The 19,890-nt window shown below is 39.3% G+C and overlaps 1 protein-coding gene and 1 pseudogene across 4 annotated transcripts in view; both read left to right on the plus strand.

The window, feature by feature from the left end:
- The first annotated feature begins 489 nt into the window (after positions 1-489).
- Galc (galactosylceramidase) overlaps positions 490-19,890 on the plus strand; it is a 76,376-nt gene continuing 56,975 nt past the window's right edge. For all 4 annotated transcript variants that reach the window (XM_077799465.1, XM_026401797.2, XM_077799466.1 and 1 more), the window contains exons 1-4: positions 490-754; positions 6,117-6,185; positions 6,427-6,490; positions 8,411-8,524. In XM_077799465.1, the coding sequence (XP_077655591.1) occupies positions 560-754; positions 6,117-6,185; positions 6,427-6,490; positions 8,411-8,524 (442 nt within the window). In that variant the 5' untranslated portion in view covers positions 490-559. The remainder of the gene's footprint in view (positions 755-6,116; positions 6,186-6,426; positions 6,491-8,410; positions 8,525-19,890) is intronic.
- LOC113192388 (gap junction alpha-1 protein-like) lies at positions 15,228-16,571 on the plus strand (annotated as a pseudogene).

Raw genomic sequence — 19,890 nt, forward strand, 5'->3', positions numbered from 1 at the left:
CAGATAAAGTTTGCGAAAGTGTGGTGCATACTAGGAAGGTTTACCGAGTGTCTATTAACTGATCTCATTTGATCACACCCCATGCCCTTGCTCTTCTCATCTCATCCAATATACAGAACAACTCGCCCTCCGAAAGCTGAGTGACTGGACCATGATGACAGCTGAACTGTGGCTTAGTTAGGGGTACAAACCCTTTGCAAACCTGGCCCTCTTGTTCTGCTACAGACTGGTACATGGTAGATGCACCCCAAGTTGTTGGGGTATCCGTGGTAAGCCTACTTCTTGCCCTCTGCCTTTGGCAGGTTTTTGATATTATCCATCTTTCTTTCGCTAACATGCTTCATCAGGTGAGGCCCAAAGAGTAGCCGCGAAGTGATAGCACTTGAAGGCGGGTAAAGTTTAAAAAAGACGCGCCCCGCCTTCCCTCAACACTATTGCGGCTGCGCGGGCGCGCCCTTACTCAAGATGTCCGGAACCGCTTCAACAGCCTTTTGCCCTTTTCCATCATGGCGGCGGCCGGACCCGCCTCCCTGGGCACCCGTGTCATGTGACCCACACAATGGCTGAGACCCCGCACCAGGCTTCCCGGCAACGCCAAGCCAAAGTCATGACGGCCGCCGCGGGTTCGGCGGGCCGTGCCGTGGTGCCCCTGCTGCTGTGCGCGCTGCTGGCGCCCTGTGCCGCGTACGTGCTCGACGACTCCGCCGGGCTGGGCCGGGAGTTCGATGGCATCGGCGCCGTCAGCGGCGGCGGGGTGAGCGGCAGGTATCGGGGTGCGCGGGGAACGCCGGCGACCGCCGGGACTTGCCCCAGCCCACGAGCCTGGCGGCGCCGCCCCTCAGTGGGAAGCCCCTCCGCGGGCCCCGCTCCACGCCGTTTGGCTGCGGCCGGGGGCGAACCGGTGCTCGTTGAAGATGAACTCAGGGCCATTTAGGTCTCAGGAAGCGAGTCCCCGGGGGTCCAGCAGGTGTGACAGGTCTAGGCTCGAACCCTCAGCCTCCGCGCGGGCCAGGGCTGTCCTCGCCGCCACAGCGACCGGGAGAGTCGCCCCGGGGAGGGCCACTTGGCGCCACCGGGAGTGTCCCCGCGGGAGGCCCCGGCGCCGGCTCTTCGTTTTGGGAGTCGGTGGACGGGGGAGGCGGAAGCCACGCGCCATTAGTGCAGGTGACGGCGACCCCTTTCTGAGGGGCGAATGGGTTTTTATTGGGAGGCAGCACTGTTTACCCCAAAGCCTCGCGAGAAAGGTGCGCGGCCTCCGAGTGGCTGGGACCTTTTCGTTTGCTTTGCTGGGAGGCTGCGCGGTCCACCGGGGTCTGGGGTTTGCTGTGGGCCCCGCCAGCCCCGCGGAGGGTCGCGGCCCAGTGCCCCCGCCCGCAAGGCCGCGCGCTCCCGCCTCGCTGAGGGGTGTTTCCGTGTGTGAGCCACAGGGAAATGTTGGCGCCTCGCGTTCCGGGTGCTGAAGAATCCCTGGGGGTGTGCTGTTACCCTGTGAATTCTGCCTTCCACATTCCAACTGTGTTGTTCTGGAACCACGGGAGAATCCTGATTTTAACCAGTCCACCAGTTAATTTTCAGTAGAGGTGTTTGAGAGACAGTATTCCTAATTCAGAAATCTCAGGAGGAGATTTTAAGAAAATAAAATTTTAAATGCTGGTGAGGATGTGGGGTAAAAGGAATCCTTATACACTGTTGGTGGGGATGTAAATTAGTAAGCCACTATAGACATCAATATGGAGGTTCTTCCTCAAAAAAAATAAAATAGAACTACCATATGATCCATCCATACTGCTCCTGGGTATAGACTCAGAGGGTTGAAGCTAGGTACCTGCACAATTCACAATAACCAATCATGGAATCAGCCTCAGTGCCTGTCAACAGAATGGATAAAGAGGATGTGGTGTATATACACAATGGAATATTATTTAGTCATAAAGAAGAACAAAAATCATGTTATTTGTAGGAAATGGATGGAACTGAAGATCATAATGATTAGCAAAATAAACCCGACCCAGAAAGACAAGCCTCTCATGTTTCCAACCTCTTGTGAAATCTAGGAGGAAAAACAAACACCCCCCCCCCAACAACAACAAAACGACACATGACATGAAAGTTGTAGGGAGACTATTAGAGAAGAGGAAAGAGATTTGAAGAGTAAGTGAGGGTACTGGTGGGTGGTTTATAATCAAAATATGTTATTTTATGTGTGAATATGCCACAGTGAAACCCATCATTCTGTGTAATTTAAATACTCCAATAAAGAATAATTTTAAATTTCACAGTAGTTTTAGAAAGACAATACCCTGTTCTCATATACCAGTAGCCAGTTTTTCCCTGTTATTATTATCCCATATTGGAATGGTTACCTTTGTCACGAACAATATTCATACATTTTTAAAGCCCATACTTCTAATAGATTTCCTTCCTCTTCACCTAATACTCTTTTATTTGGCTTGTTTTCTTAGTCTTCTCTTGGCTGCAGCAGTGGGATGAGTTATTTTTATGAGGGCATTCCATGGGATTTATTTAAAAGGAATCAGGGAAGCAATTGTAGGTTTGGGCATAATTGTGGATGGGCACAGCTGGTCATTTTTTAGTTCTCTGGACATGCCAGTAAGGTGACTTCTAAGCCTGGGAGCTTTCTTCAGTGAGATGATTTGTTCTTGGTGCCTAATAATATTTACTTACCCCATCACAAACTCTTTGTAATCTTTGCCTCTTTTATTTGTAACTTGTGGACTCTTGGGACCCAGGCATTCAAGACTGTCCAATGCTGCCAAACCTTTGGATTATTTATGTATTTGTTTTTGTGGCTTTATACCCTAGATCACATCTATGGCTCATTTTGTTTGAAAACGTTGAGGCCGAACTCTTAAACTTCTGGTTTTTGTTAGGTTGAGTCAGATGGGAATCACCATCTTTAAATTCAACTCAGAACAAGCTTGGATGCTTGCTTGCTGTGTGGGTGTCCCAGCCTGTAGAATGATCACAGATCTGACCTTCGGCTGGGGGCAAATCGTTTTCTTGAAATTCTACTTCTTCTTGGTTTTTGCACTTTTCAACGAGTTCTGATACATATTTCAGAGAGAACCTGTGGGCTGATGAACTAATTGTTCTTCACTGTTATCATTCTCCTTTTTAATTTTTCTCATCTTAACCTGAAATAGCCAATATTTCATAATGAGGCCCTGATTTCTCCTTCTGATACCTTCCCTTATGATATTAAATTTAGTGTATAATCTTAACAAAAAATGGAAGTGTTTCGTTATATTATGTTTATTTAGCTCAGTTTAGAATTATTAAAATTGGAATCATTTCATAACCCAGAGTAAGAAACTCCGGTAATCTGATGAAATGTTCAAGTTATTAGTGTCCTTAAGTATACAGTACATTACTCATCTTAGAAGATCAATAAATAATGAATGTAAATGGTCTCATCACTGTAATGTGCCTACCAGTTTAAGTATTTTTTTCCTGTGGGATCCTTGGTACCTGGCATGGTTTGTGGTTATGTTTAGAATGCTCTCATTCAATCTTCAGATCATAGGGCTGGCATTTTGGTGTAGTAGTTAAGAATGTGGGCTCAAGAAGGTTTTTGGGTCCATGCTGGAATCTGCCACTCACTCTGTGGCCTTGGCAGGTTACTTCACCTCTCTTTGCTTCACTTTCTTTTCCTGGGTTCCAGTGATACCTGCCTGATATGAGCATTGTGAGGATAGATAAAAAGTGCCTAGAATAACAGTCTGGCACATGGCTAATTTTGGTTAATATCAACTTTTAGGGATTAGGGTGGAGGAAGTTATTTTAAGCCTTTGAACCAAGGGATGTTCATCTCAAGGCTTCTTCCTGGTCTTGTGAACAGCTTCAAGCCTTATTCAGGCAGTGTGATCAGCCTTTTGGAAATATGTTATTGCTTGAATGGTACATTTCATCATTCCATTCGGTTATCTTATCTTTGACTAATGCTTTTGCATTGCAATAGCATAATAATATGGTGTGTTTGTCTAAGGCTGATACTTTCTGTTTAAGGGAAAGAGTGCATAGGGAGCAAAATAATCTCAAACAGCAAAATACACAGTTCTACTGGAATAATGCAAGGTATGAAAAATGGCTGACTAGAGTCAGGGATATGTTGGTGTGCACTTCCGGTGTTCAATCATTTGAGAACCAACTTTGGCATTTGAGCCTTTGCTGTGTTGTGAGCTCTTTGAGAACAATATATTTAAAAATAAATTTGTGTATGCAATGACTGCCATTTATTGAGAGCTTCTGTGTGCTGGTAACTTTGCTAATTTTTTTAATGTACAATTTATTTTAGTCTTACAACAGTTGATGAATAATTACAATAATTTACTTACAATCATATGACTTGAAAATGATAGGACAAGGGTGCAAGCTCTGTTTGACTCAGAGCCTCCTACTTTCGGTTTACTGTACCAGTGCAGTAACAACACCAAAGCTATTAAGTAAATGTTAATTGAATAGCATAGGATGAGGATACCAACTTGGGTAAGACAGTCTGTGTCCTCAAGGAGTTTAGAGACAGCAAAGTAAAGCAGTGATTAGATGCAGAGTTAGAAGAATTATGGTAGAGATATGGACCTTGTGCCAAGGGTGCTTTGAGGAGAGGTACTTACACCAAATCCGTGGGGGAGAGACAGAAGGTTAGCTGAAAGCAAAGGATGAATTGGAGTTTCCCCAATGAGGGTATACAGTGCATTCTGGGCAGTAAGAAAGGAAAAGATAGTTTGATGTGTCTGGATAGAAGATGTAAGATTGTGATTGGGGCAGAATGTTAGAATTAGGGTCCAAATAATGAAGAGATTTGAGTGTAAAACTGAATAGTTCTGAACTTGATCCTGAAAGCTGGTGGGAAGGGGGAGTTCTTAGCAAGTTTAAATAGAGTAGTTTCATGATTGAGGGAAGATGAATCTGATAATGGTGTGAATGGTAGAATACAGAGTTGCAGATGGGATGCTTGAGACCATTTATACTATTCTACTAAGTGAGGAGGGCTAGGTTAAGTGGTTATGGGGGTGGGTGGCAGGAAGAGTAGGAGATGATTTAGGTGTCTGCAGATGGATGGGAAGTTTGATGAAATGCCAATCCCAGATTTTTGTTATAGTAAGATGTTCTGTGGTAAGAAAGGAAATGTAGGAGAAGGGGCAGATTTAGGACCAGTGCTCTGTTTGGTCTGGATGTGTTGAGCTAATGAGATGAATCTTCAGTTGAGTGGCAGGGACTGGGGAGGTTCTGGGTGTGAAGAGAATAGATATGGGCACTACTGAATGTCAGTGGTAGCACATATGTCAGTGGTAGCATATATGAAAAGATAGAATGTAAGTTTGAACCCCATAAAAGTTAGTTGTCTTGCCCCTGTTATATACCTGGAAGGTGTCAGCATTTTGAACCTAGATCTGTCCAGCTTCTAAGCCAGGTACATGCTCCTGTATCATGCAGAAAGTCCACCTCTTCTATTTCCTTTGCTTATATTGCCTCCTAAAAGAGTTTGGGTCAGATACTGGTTTTGTGCTTTCTTTTTTCAAGTGGTCTTCTGTCATGGTCTTTCTGTATGTGTCTTTCCATTCTTTCTTATGGCAAACTTGTGTGAGGTTTCTTTAACCTGTATGTCATGGGGAATCGTTATGTGGTCATTTGTAATAGAGACAGATGAACTTCTGATGGATGAGGAAAGTAGTGCTTCCTTTCAGCATTCTGCTTGAAATAGTTTGCTGCAAAATGTTGAGAGGCACAGCTATCTGAGGTTCATCCTACTCATCTTAGCCCCGAGATATTGTTGACAAATGGTTTTAAGAGAGAAAGCCTGTTTCAAGATGTTTATGGTCATGATTTTACCAGTAACCTTAATAAGCTTACCTCCAGCCAACCCTTGTGTCTCAGCAGAAGAGAACCTTTTAGCTGTTGGGAAAATGACAGCCCTGCTTGTCCCATGACTGGCAAAGGCAGATCAAGCAAGTGACCTGGGAATGACTTTTCATAGTTCCATCTTGCCCACGAGCTAGCTAAGCAGGAGCATGCCAGGGGGCTTACATGAGCATTATAGACAAGTGCATGGTTCAATTTATTTTATTGACATTTTTGGCTACATTTTTTTTCAGGCAACCTCCCGACTTCTAATAAATTACTCAGAGCCCTATCGTTCTGAAATATTGGATTATCTATTTAAGGTAATGAAAAAATAATTATTTAATGGACTTGTGATGTTTTAAAAAGTGTTATGTTGAATTTCAGCCATAAAATTTATTAGTTTTACAATTATAGGTTTTGAAAAAAATGGCAAATTACTTTTGGAATAAGCTGCTATTTGAAGTTGTGCTTTTCTCATCTGTAAACCAAAAGGTGTTACTAGTAATTGTCTTGAGGTTTCATATGATGAAGCAGTGTTAATACTGTTATTTCTTTCCACAGCCAAATTTTGGTGCCTCTTTGCATATTCTAAAAGTTGAAATAGGTGGTGATGGGCAAACAACAGGTAGGAGTATTTGGGAAATAGGATTCCCCCCCCCCCAACATTTTAATTTTCCTTAACCTTATGGATTGAATTTCAGAATATAAATAATGCCAACATTTTTGAGGTATTGTTGCTTAGTAGATTGTTTCTTATTTTTACTTTTTTACCTGCAATTATTAAAAAGTATAGAAATGTGAATTTTTCAAAATAGTACTTAGAGTTTAAATCGCTTATTTAGTTGAAATAATCAGTAGTAAACAAATCCATAATTTTCTAAAAGCTATATACACTAGAGGGAGCATAGGAACAGTTTACAATTTTATGGAGAAGTTCAAAAACAAAGATTTTAGATTTTGTATAGGATATGTAAGATGCAAGATGTTATTAACTTTAAAAATATATGGTAAAATATGCAATCTGTATTTTAGAGATACAGCTTTTTTTTCCTTTTAAAAGCAAAACTATTTTAAACCACTAGATCTTCGATCTTCATGGTCACCATTTTGATTCGTTTTATATAGTACCTATTGTCAGTCAATAGTTTATAGGCCTCTGGTTTTCAGGAAGGAGGAAAAATTATTCTCTCAATGGTTAGATATAGTTTATTATTTAGGGGTCTGATTCCATTATATTTAACTTTTCCTGCTAATGATTTGAAAGTCATTTTTAAATCAGATGTCTCTGTGTGGTGGTGTTAGTGGTTATGTTGAAAGAAAAAAACTTTAAGGTGAAACTAAAAGAAAACCCTCATAATGGAAACTTTTCCCAAGAAATTGTAAGAGGACCTCTATTTTATTGTCAAAACCTTTTAGGCAGAACTGATAGTGACTGGCCAACTTTATTTGCTGAAGCTAAATTAGAGGTTAAGATGTATAAGCAAGCAGTTCTTGTGAATTATGATGTTTGCCTTTAATGGGCCAGTGTCCTTCTTATAGGGCCCTACCTAACAAGGTACATCTGAACCATGGGACATATGAGGACTTTGATGTAAGTTACCTACCTCTGTGCTTGATGTTACCTCAACTAATGTGGTCTCATTATCTTTTTCTTGAAATTATTATTAATGATGTGGGGTATAAAGCATAGATATTTATGTCCAAATTTGAGAGTCTGGAAGTTGAGGTTATGCAAATTTGAAGTTGGACATGGGGATTTGAAAATCTTAGATCAAAAACTTACCAGAATATAGTCCTAGGACTTTTTAGTTATGTGAAGTAATAATATTTGTCTTATGGCTGCTCTTAATAGAAAGTTATGGTTTTATAATAATAACTATAGTGTTTAGGCTAATGAAACAGGATGAAATAATATGCTTTGGTCATTGTGTTAGTGGGCTTTCCATTGCTGTGACAAAAAAATCTGAGGAAAAAAACTTAAAAGAGGAAAGATTAATTTTGGCCCATGGTTTCAGAGATCAGTCCTTGGTTGACTGACATTATTTTGGGCCTGGTGTGAGACAGATCATCAAGGTTGAAGGGCTTGGCATAGGAAAGCTGCCCAGCTCACAACAGCCAGGAAGTAGAAAAAGAGGCAAGGAATAAGATATACCTATAAAGGGCGTGCCTCCAGAGACCCACTTTGTTCAACGAGGACCTGCTTTCTATAGTTTACATAACCTCTCAATAGTTCATTAAATGATGAACCCATCAGCGGATTAATTCATTGACAAGGTCAGAGTTTTCATGATCCAGTTGCTTGCCCAAAGCCTACCTCTGAATTGCTGCATTGGGGACCAAGCCCTTCAACATAGGAGGCTTTGGGGAACATTGCAGATCCAAACCTAAATAGCCATCCATCTTCAAGTTATTATATAGAATTATTCTTATTTGCCCAACTTCAGGATTGGAACTGGAGTACTACTTTTGTGAAGTATGTATGTGTAAATGACCCAGAAAGCACCATTTATAATGCATTTCCCCTTTCTTTTACTCTCCTATTCAGATGGTACTGAACCCTCCCACATGCATTATACACTAGATGAGAATTATTTCCGAGGATATGAGTGGTGGTTAATGAAGGAGGCTAAGAAGAGGAACCCTGATATTACACTTATAGGTAAGAAATGAAGTTTGCAGTGCTTCTGATGTTTCTTCTCCTTTAACTATAGATCATGGTGGTACAGTCTGCTAATACTGAAACACTAATAATTACCAGTATGCTACTACCAGCAAAACGTGCCAGGAATGATCTTCCTCTGCCCTTGTGCATTATGTCAGATCTTTATAATGTCTCTGGAATAAGGTGTTACTTTTCTCATTTTATAGAAGAAGCAGTGGGGGTTTAAAGAGGTTGGGCCACTGACTCATGGTTGCAGATAGTAAATGGCTAAATCAGGTTTAGAACTTAATTCCATTTTTTTTCCTGTGATGATAAACTTACTTGACCAAATTTCTCATTAAAATTTGTAAAAGGGCAAATATTATTTACAAGATTATAAATTAAGCATAATACTAGATTCCATTTTTTAGAAGGGATATATATAAGAGCATTTTAATTTGTTTTTAAACCTCAGAGATATGCAGATCATTCTTTAAGGGACCAAGGATACTGAGCAATCCAAACCTCAATTACTACCCATTCTGGACACAGGTTCTTATTGTCAAGATCATTGGGTAATTGCCCAAATTTCATTCATAGTTCTGTTGCAATGCATGCAGAACTTCTGAAGTATTTCAGGCTTCTAGAGTGGTGGAATATTTTCATTATTTGAAATGAATTTGGTATTTTGAAACAGGTTTACATTCAAATCAAGTTAAATGAAAAGATCTGTTTTAATGATTAAATTTCAAATTATTTTAAAAAATAATTTTCTCCACAATCAAATTAAAGGAAAAGAGCCTTATTTTCTAAATAAAATGAGTGAGGAATGAATGTGTTCTTTCAAATGGACTTTTGTGAGAGATCCCAGAGATGTTTTGAGCAATAAAAGCCTCATTGAATTGAGCACATATCTGCCCACTGAGTTGTTTCCAAGGTCAAACCTCATTTGAATGTAGAAAATCTGGCATGCCAACAATGTCCCAACAAAAACTCACTCATGGTGGGACTTCAGTTTATATTTAGCATTTCACTGTTTAAAAATGTTCCAATATTTTAGTGTCATATTTTTTATGTAATGTACTTACTTTAGAAAAGTAGCATTTTTTCATTTTGATTTTGTCTCCCCATCTCCCCAAACTCCAGTGGTGAACTGTTAGGGTAGCTGGTGCAGATATCCCCGGGAGACACATCTCAGTGTCAAGCAAAGGTTTATTTACAGAGGCTCTCTGCCAGGCTGCCCTTCTGCAAGGCACTGCAGCCTGCTGAAAAAACTTATTAACTATATAGTCATGTACAATGAAGTAGTTAAAAAATAACCTATCTGGTCCTGTGAATGTTACGTGGCGTCTTTGTTGTGGTTGGGTAGTTAGGAACTCTTTGAGGCAGGCTTAATGAGAAGGTCATTAAGAAGCCTGTGTGGGCTTCTTAAGATGGTGGATGCTGATTTTCAAAATGTTACTTTGGCCTAAGGACCTAACCTGAACTAGATTGGTAATATATTTCATAGCTAAGGATCTTAACTGTTAAGCTTATTTTAAAATATTAGTAACCAAATTAGGATTTACATCTGTAATCAGTGCCTTTCTACCATTCTCAGTTTTAAACTTAATAATCAGGGTTACTGGAAGAATATGGACTTATTGATATACATCATTTAACAAAGATGTATTTTCCTGTTGAGTCATTGGCATCTATATTGATATCAGGACAAACTAGTTTGCTAAATTTGGTTACCTGACAGGTTAATGTTTTAAATAGCCTTAAATTGTAAAAAGATGTACTTGTAAATGGGAAATTTGTATTTTGTTTATCTGATGGGGTAGTTGAGTATAACTTTTTAGAACCCATGGATTTGACCCTCAGAAAACAGAAATTTAACATTGAAATCCCAATGGAGAATGGAGATGTTAGGTTAAAATGTTGTACATGTCTCTTAGTGAGTGTCTTTGAGAGAGGTACATTTGTTGTTTGTTTTCATTTCATTTCTTGGAAAGAATATTTGGAATTATGGGATCTGACTCTAGAGGTCAATAAGAAATTACAATGTCCATAGATTGGAAGGAATTTCAAGAATTTGTGGTATATAATGGTTCCTTTTGGTCAGCTCTGTAATGTCCTTTAGTCATGGAGGAAGAGATGTCTCTGGAGGAGGGTCCAAGGAGTTCCCAGAGAATGGGGGGGACTCAATCCAGGAGCAGCAGGGTTCTTGCCGTATGTGACGGAAAAGAATTTCAGCACGAGCCAGACATAGGCATAGACAGAGGATTATTTAGGAAGGTAGATACATATTCAAGAGAGAATGTGGACTGTCTTGAGAGTGAGAAGCAGCCCAGACCTGGGGTAGGGATCCAGTATTTATAGAATGTCTGTATCAGAGACCAGTCTGGAGGTGAGTCTAGGGGAGCTGCACAATTTTATACCAGTTTTCCTACACTTTCAAATTTCCCTCATTTTTCAAGGGCATGGGCCAAGTTTACAATTGTGTTTTCTGCATCTCAGTAGCTTGAGGGTGTTTCCATTAAGAGTCCATATTTCTCTCTCCTTATCCTAAATCCCTATCTCATTCTCCTGCTCAGACTTTGATCCCTAATCTTAAGGGCTGGTGAGGAATGAAAATCTGCCTCTTATGGCTGCTTCAGACTGGCAAGGGGTGATGACCCTGCCTAGTCAGGGGTCAAAAATCTCACTCTGACTATTGTAAAGGAGATATATTGCTGGCTTTAATTGCAGGGATGGATTGATATTCTTGTGTTTCCATTCTATTAACATGGAATTGTAATCTGGAAGATACAAGCTTTATTAGTTTAAAAAGACCCAGACTTTTTGATGCCTTTGATATCTATTTTGCCTCCACAGAGACACATAAATTTATCAACACAATCACAGGCAATCCTTTATTTTTACTTTTCTTTAAAACTCTCTTATAATCTTACATATCTTTTATAACTTGCCCAAATCTTACTTAGTTTTGTATTATATCCCTTTGTTATTTGAGATCACAGTAATCTTTACAACAAAAATCTATCTTTTGAACACAACTTTAAATAAGCTTAAGTTTAGCCTACTTTGGAACCATCCTAATATAGAGTAAGGTGAGAGGTAGAGTCTTAACTCAGGTGAGGCTGGACTGTTGACAGATCTTAGGTGAAGTGTTTTATTTCTGAAGCTGATCTTTGCCTCTTTCTTAAATATACTTTTACAGAGTTTTCATTGTTTCCTTAGTCTGTATGGAATATCAGCTGACACAATTCAACATTATATCTGAAACATGAATCAAATAAACTAAGAGAGCTCCTGAATCCTTTTTGTGGAAAAGTGGCAAACTATTTTCATGTTCCACATTGTCAGCCTTTAAACAAATCAAGATTTACTTATTACCTTCCAAAAACACATTTAAGTTCCTATCCCAATATAAAAGTAACATAAAATTGTATATGTCGCTTATTGATAACAGGTTGTTTTTATCTAGTTATAAAACATAAAATGACGTAAATAAATTCCCAACCAAATTTATTATTTTTTATATAAGTATGAAAGAAACTATTGCTACAGATAAAACTTTAGATTGGAGTAGACCAGCTTGATAAAGTGCTTGCCTAAGCTTTACATTTTAAAGGGCTTGTATACTTGGAGGACATGAATATATTTAGTATGCAAAGAAGCCAGTGTCAGTTACACAGATGTCCTTTTAAAGAAAAATTTAGAACTTATAATGTAGAGTAACTATAATCATAGGTCTGCATAGACTAGCAACACAGACAAAAATCAAAGTACAACTTCAAAGCTTTCATGTGTTTAGGAAACAGTGTTGATGATCAGAAATAGACTTATTATCTGATGTATAAATGCACTTCATTTCTATAATACAAATGTTTACATAGCACTTAGATAAAGCTTGGACAAACATATTTAGTTCAATACCTAGAACTTTCTTATATCTCTTTCCTAGATGCTGACCCTTTCTTAAATTTACATTCTGAAACAATCTTTATGAAATTTGAAAATTTGATTTTTCCCCCAATTACCCCTTTTAATAAGATGAAAATTTGATTTTTTCCTCCAGTTACTCCTCTTATTATTTACAGCACTTTAATTGAAACAGCTGGAACTTTTTGTACTCTTTGCATATAGAATTATTCCTGTTAGAATTTTAACTCTTAGTATCCTTGCTTTCAATGAAGACCCAGAAACTAAATAATCTTAAAGTCTTTTCATTTACCAATTTATAAACACATTTAATATAGTCAAATGTATATTACCTTTTAGAAATCAAGAGTACTTGAATTTTTATTTAATGGTTGATGTCTCAGTATTTTAATTTTGCATATTAATCAGGTGTCTCCTCTTAACTGATACATTTATGAAGATTAATCCCATTGATGTTAGATCTGATTTACTCATTTTTTTTTAACTGTAACTTTAAGCTACCCATGAAAACCAGGATGTCAGTCAAGTGTAGTTAACAGTATAAGCCATCTTTTCCCTGCTGAAGAAAAATCTAGAAGCAATGGACATTACACTTCAAACATTTTATAGAAATCAAAATTCTATTGATTGTCTGACCACTTAGAAAAATGTATAAAGACATCTTTACTTTTATCTGTTTAACCAATTTGAATGGAACTTTTTCTTAAAGGTCTAAGTCATGTGGACTAAAAGGTATTTGGATCCATTACTTTAAAAAAAATTTAATTTATGAGCAATAATGCCAATTCTGGTACCAAGTAAATGACACATAGACAAAGACACATGTATAGACACAGATACAATACACAGGTGTGCATAAATATACGTGAAAACAGGAAACAAAGATTTTTGAATTTTGAATAATTGACTTTTGAATAAAGACAGCAGGAAGAACATACAGAAGGCAACAAACAAACAAAACAACAAAAACCCTCTATAGTTAAAACAAAACAAGGCTAAACAGAACAATATATATTAATTTAGGCATGCAGGATCAAGTGTGAATTTACCACAAAAACTTATGAGCTCAAAGAAAAAAAAAAGTTCTGAAGAAAACAATGCATCCGTGATCACTCTAGTAAAAGAGCACACAGAATATTTCTATCAGAACAGAGTGCAGTTTTGGATCAGATTAGAGTCGTCCGGATATTTGAAGAATGTAGGAGGCCATGTGTTCCTCAGAAAAATGGTTCTTAAGGCAAAGAAGACTGGTACAGATGGGATCTTTTCATTTTTCTTCCCTGGAGAGAAGAGGAAACCCCATGGGAAGCAGGGAATCCCCTGACATTCTTGAGTCTTTCCTGTCAGGTTCCTGAAGCTGAGACTCTGATTTTGGGTAATATCTGCTCCATTATTTCCCAAACACAATGCAGAACTCTTAAGAGCCCCCAAAAGGTCCAGGACCTGGGGTAGCTGGCCTTTCCAGATCCCCTCCATCTGACTCTCCTGTCCTCTAGTATTTAGGAAGGAATTTACTGAGAGAGCAGAATACCAGAGTACAAGAAAAGAGAAAACAGTCTATTTTGATTTGAATCCACAGCAGCTTATATTTAAAAGTGAAACTTTCCTTCTCTGGTCTCCAACTGATTTGGGCATCTGCTTATGTGGCTTACTTATTAGATGGGTATCAGGTAGGCAGCGAAAGAGGAGGGAAAGCCCCTGTTTTGAGCATGGGAGGCAAAAAAAAAAAAAAAAATCTCATTCACAGGGCACTTTTGACCATTTTCCCCCTCTCCCTTTGTAAAACCAGTCTCTTAAGGAGTGATGTTCATTTATGTTTCCCTTTGGAGACCATTGTTTTATTCCCCCAGGTTTGTTGTAGAAAATTATCAGGCATTTCTTTTTTCTCAACTGTAAATAGGTCATCCCTTGGTATTACTTTTGAGGCTGAGGCTCCCGTCTAAACAAAACAAAACAAATCACAAATGAAAGTGAATAGAACATAGGCACCTATGCCTAGGAAACTGTCTCTTTAGCTAGGAGATGTCTCCCTGATCCTGGAGCATCTCGTGGTCACAGTTCCCTCCCCTCTTTTCATGACCTCTAGACTTAACTGCTGCCTTATCAGTATGGTCATAACTTCTGTTCTTCTTCAGGCCTGGCCAAGAAAAAGGTGCAAGCCTTGGACTATCCACCCTTACCCTGTGACTTGTAACCTTGGGAGACCATGAAACCCTTAGATGCCTTTCTTGTCATAAATCCTGGTCTGTCTGTCCTAAGCCTATCATTAGTTAATACTCTTTAGTGGTGGTGATGGGAAGAATTGGGCCTTATTCAGAATAGGGTATGCTAACTTCTTGATAACTATTTAATTTAAGGGAGGACATTTGCAGCTAACTGTGCCTTTACAATTTATCTTACATGTTCCCTTTGTCCTTTTGGGTCCTCATACTCACAGGACCACTTCTCAACTTGAAGTGGGAGGCAAGGCTGTCAGTCCTCTGGGTGATGTCCCTAATAGAGGAAGTAAATAGTTTGGCTCCTGAAGTAGGAGAGAAAAGGGAATAATTGACTCTAATTGAGTGAGACAGAACTTCTGGTCTTTTTTCCCTGCCAGTTGATGGGAATATAAAAGAAGAGGTGTCTTGTGAGAGTCTAGAAGGCAGCCTAATTTCAAAGTTAGAAGGGCTGAATCTTGGTAATCTCTCACAATGGATCCTTATCTAAGAGGTAGACACCAAGTTGAGTCAGTGGCTTGAAACTTTTTAAAAGCTCTGTGCTCCAAGTTAGAAAAAAGCTTTTACGAGGTATCAGCACTTTTCTTTCATTGGGGGGAAGGCGTGAGGAAAGTACCAAACAGCAGCAGACTTTTAAACTTTAAATAGCCAGGTCTGAGTGCCTGAACTTGCCTTTTCATTTTACTTCATCCTCCACGGAGTTCAATCACTTGGAGTGCCTACTTCACTTCTTTAAGCGAAAGAGAGGTATCCAGGCATCATGGGTGACTGGAGTGCCTTAGGCAAACTCCTTGACAAGGTCCAAGCCTACTCCACTGCTGGAGGGAAGGTGTGGCTGTCTGTTCTCTTCATTTTTCGAATCCTGCTACTGGGGACAGCAGTTGAATCAGCTTGGGGTGATGAGCAGTCCGCCTTTCGTTGTAACACCTAACAACCTGGTTGTGAAAACGTCTGCTACGACAAGTCTTTCCCAATCTCTCATGTGCGCTTCTGGGTCCTGCAGATCATATTCGTGTCCGTACCCACACTCTTGTACCTGGCTCATGTGTTCTATGTGATGAGAAAAGAAGAGAAACTGAACAAGAAGGAGGAGGAGCTCAAAGTTGCCCAAACTGATGGGGCAAACGTGGAGATGCACTTGAAGCAGATCGAAATAAAGAAGTTCAAGTATGGCATTGAGGAGCACGGTAAAGTGAAGATTCGAGGAGGGCTGCTGAGAACCTACATCATCAATATCCTCTTCAAGTCTGTCTTCGAGGTGGCCTTCTTGCTGATCCAGTGGTACATCTATGGATTCAGCTTGAGTGCTGTCTACACTTGCAAAAGAGACCCCTGCCCACATCAAGTGGACTGCTTTCTCTCTCGCCCCACAGAGAAAACCATCTTCATCATCTTCATGCTGGTGGTGTCCTTGGTGTCTCTTGCCTTGAATATCATCGAACTCTTCTATGTCTTTTTCAAGGGCGTTAAGGATCGTGTGAAGGGAAGGAGTGATCCTTACCACGCTACCACTGGCCCACTGAGCCCCTCAAAAGACTGTGGATCTCCAAAATATGCGTATTTCAATGGCTGCTCTTCACCAACCGCTCCCCTGTCACCTATGTCTCCTCCTGGGTACAAGCTGGTTACTGGTGACAGAAACAATTCTTCATGCCGTAATTATAACAAGCAAGCAAGTGAGCAAAACTGGGCTAATTACAGCGCAGACAAAACCGAATGGGGCAGGCAGGAAGCACCATCTCTAACTCCCATGCCCAGCCTTTCGATTTCCCGGATGACAACCAGAATTCTAAAAAAATCGCTGCTGGACATGAATTACAGCCACTAGCCATCGTGGACCAGCGACCTTCAAGCAGAGCCAGCAGCCGTGCCAGCAGCCGACCTCGGCCTGATGACCTGGAGATCTAGATACAGGCTTGAGCATCAAAATTCCATTAACTGTGGAGAAGAAAAAAGGTGCTGTAGAAAGGGCACCCTAGGTGTTAATTTTGTTCCAGTTGGAGGTGGTACTCAACAGCCTTAGTCATGAGGCTTAGAAAACAACAAAGACTTTAGAATATGTAGGTTCATCAGGGGGTGTCTGGGATAGGTGGGTGGAGAGGGAGGGGATAAGGGAGGTATATGTGGATATTTAACGTAGTGAATTCAAAGAACTTAATTTCTAAAGCAGAGTTGCATTAGGTGATACATAGGTAAGGGCTTTTTCTCCCCAACGTACACCCCTAGGAATGGTTCTGTGTATGTGAAAGAGTGGGTGATCATTGTGGCTAAATGTTTTTAAAATTTTTGTTGTACCAAGAAACTGAAATAGCTTTGGCCAGGAATAAATACTTCCTGAACATTTTATTTCTTTGCAACAAGAAAAAGACAGAAGATTGTTCTTATGTCCCTGCTAAAACATTCCATTGTTAAAACTTGTACTTTGAAGGTAAACTTTCAATCCTCCAGGTGTCAAAGGACTTGTGCTACTACTTTTTTTTTTTTTTTTAATTCTTGGTAACAACTGAAAGTTCAGACAAGGCCCACAGAAAAAGGTGTTCCATGCATTTGCCATGCATACAGGAGTATTTTTTTTTTTTGCATCCACTTTCATCATATCATTGCCATCACTTTTCTTCATTCCTCAACTACTATTCACATTCATTTGATGTTTTCTGTAAACATTTTTAAAACAGTTGGGATGTCACTTAGCATTTTCTTTGATTTAGTGTCAGGGAAGCAAGCCATGCTCAATATTTAACAATCACTTGTATGTGTATGTGTGTGGAAGAAAGTGTGTTTAATTTCTCATGTATTGGTACAAGCAGATTCAGTATAAACTCACAAATACAGATTTGAAAATAATGCACACACAGTGTTCAAATTTGAACCTTTCTCATGGATTTTGTGGTGTGGGCCAATATGGTGTTTACATTATATAATTCCTGCTGTGCAAATAAAGCACATTTTTTTTCCTAAAATGTTTTTTCCCCATGTATTCTATTATGGATACTGGTTTTGTTAATTATGATTTTTTTTCCTTTCTTTCTTTTTTTTTTAGAATGTAGCAGTAATGCTATTACTGAAATGAATGATTTCCTTTTTCTGAAATATAATCATTGATGCTTGAATGATAGAATTTTAGTACTGTAAACAAGCTTTAGTCATTAATGTGAGAGAATTAGAAGAAATGCTTAGAGTGGACTATTAAGTGTGCCTAAATGAATTTTGCAGTAACTGGTATTCTTGATTTTTGTCCTACTTAATACACATTAATTCAGAACTTGTATTCTCTTATGAGGTTGACAGTCTTTTGGAGTGACCAGCAACTTTGATGTTTGCACTAAGATTTTATTTGGAATGCAAGAGAGGTTGAAAGAGGTTCAGTAGTGCACATGAAACTAATTTATTTGAACTATATGCTGAAGACATCTACCAGTTTCTTCAAATGCCTTTTTGAACTCATCACAGATGATTGGTGAAAATGCTGAATATCATCATACTATTCTTCTTGCACATCAGCTACACAAACAGTTTTGTACAATGAAAATACTAATGTGTTTGACATTCCATGTTAAACTACTGTCATGTTCAGCTTCATTGCATTTAATGTAGACCTGGTCCATCAGATCTTGTGTTCTGGAGAGTGTTCTTTATTCAATAAAGTTTTAATTTAGTATAAAGATTAAAAAAAAAAAAGAGGTAGACACCAGGGACAGACAGACTTGGGGTAGAAGCATTTCTGAAGAGGGAGGAACTGCTCAGCTCATGCTCTGGGGATTAATGGGTCACCTCTTTCCCAAAGACCTCAGATTAGACTAACACTTCATCTCAGGACTCAAGATTCACTGAGTGAGGGTACCCTCCACCATCGGGCCAAGTCAGTCAGAAACAAAAGACAGACAGTAGTTAATATTTGGTACCCTTGAGAGCTATTGGTGTCAGACTTTGGACATGAGACCTTCGTGCACCTGAGTGTGGCCCTGTGAACTGCGTTTAATTGTCTCAAGCCTTCCTCTGTCCCATGCACCAACTTTCTCCCTCAGGAAACTGAAGCAAGTCAGGACCCCCATGCTCACATCTGGGTGAAGGGGGAGATCTGTATAGGAATGGCTGGGGCAAGGTCTGTCCTTCATGTCTGGACACTGAATCAGTGGTTCAAATGGCCACTTGTTCATCCATGAGGTGAATCCCTGTTAGCCGTCACTACTGTTGATTCTCCTTTTTAAAGAACCTTATAAAGAGGAAGATCTCTTTCTCTTTCCTTTAGACTCAGTGAGTTGGAGAGTTAGCCCTTGAATAGTTGCTTAAGATGAAAAACTTTGAATAATTAGCCAGTTTTTTAGACAGTTTGAGGGAAGTGGGAGACCTAGGTAATCAAATCTCAGTCCATTTTTCCCATTACAGAACAAGCCTCCATTCTCTAATTTATATTGGGACCCAATTATATTACAGAAAAAAAAGGAAATTGATTTTAGTTCTCTGTCTTAAACTAACTTTAATTATTTAATATGCACCCAAGGGGTGAGTTCTCAGGGATGTATGCTAAATTACCCACAATCTCCAATGTGGCTTTCTGAAAAGAAAACAGCCTTGGGGTATTCTTTGAAAAGTCTCTAGCCAGAATCAGACATTTTTGTAGTATCTTTGGGATATACTCTATGTGTCCCCATTAGGATAAGACTTTCCAGTCTGTCCAATAATGTAGCCTCTGGGATACTCTTTTAAGTCCCCAACCAGGATTGGACCTTTAAGTCTGTCCCAAATGATCAGTGGTACGAGCATGCTTGTTCCATTAGGCAGTGTTCAGGGTGATTGATAGCCCTTACCCAGCCTCAAGAAAAGAAATAAGAAAAATCCTAAAAAAAAAAAAAAAAAAAAAAATCTGTAAGATCTCAAGTAATCTAGGTACACTCAAGAATTTAAGTTTTCTTATTTTAAATAGTGAAGACACAAAAACTTTGTAGAGAGCTTAGAGGCACTTTGGGATAGGACAAAGTCAGGTAAGTTTTAATTAGAAATTTGTTCCTTAATTGGGATCTACTTTATGTTTTAAACCTAATCCTTACTGTCCTGCCAAATGCCACTTTTTTTAAAACTAACATTTTGTTTTTCTTTTTCTCCCCCTCCCTAATTAAGGAGGAAGTGTGATTAACTTTCCCATCCTAGGCTGAGTTATCCATGTAGTTCAATGACCATACAAATCAAGGAATGAAGAAATTTAAACTTTAGGGCTGGTTCCTGAGGGCCTAAGAAACT

This window comes from Urocitellus parryii, chromosome 6 (genome assembly GCF_045843805.1).
Source record: "Urocitellus parryii isolate mUroPar1 chromosome 6, mUroPar1.hap1, whole genome shotgun sequence".
Lineage (NCBI taxonomy): Eukaryota > Metazoa > Chordata > Mammalia > Rodentia > Sciuridae > Urocitellus > Urocitellus parryii.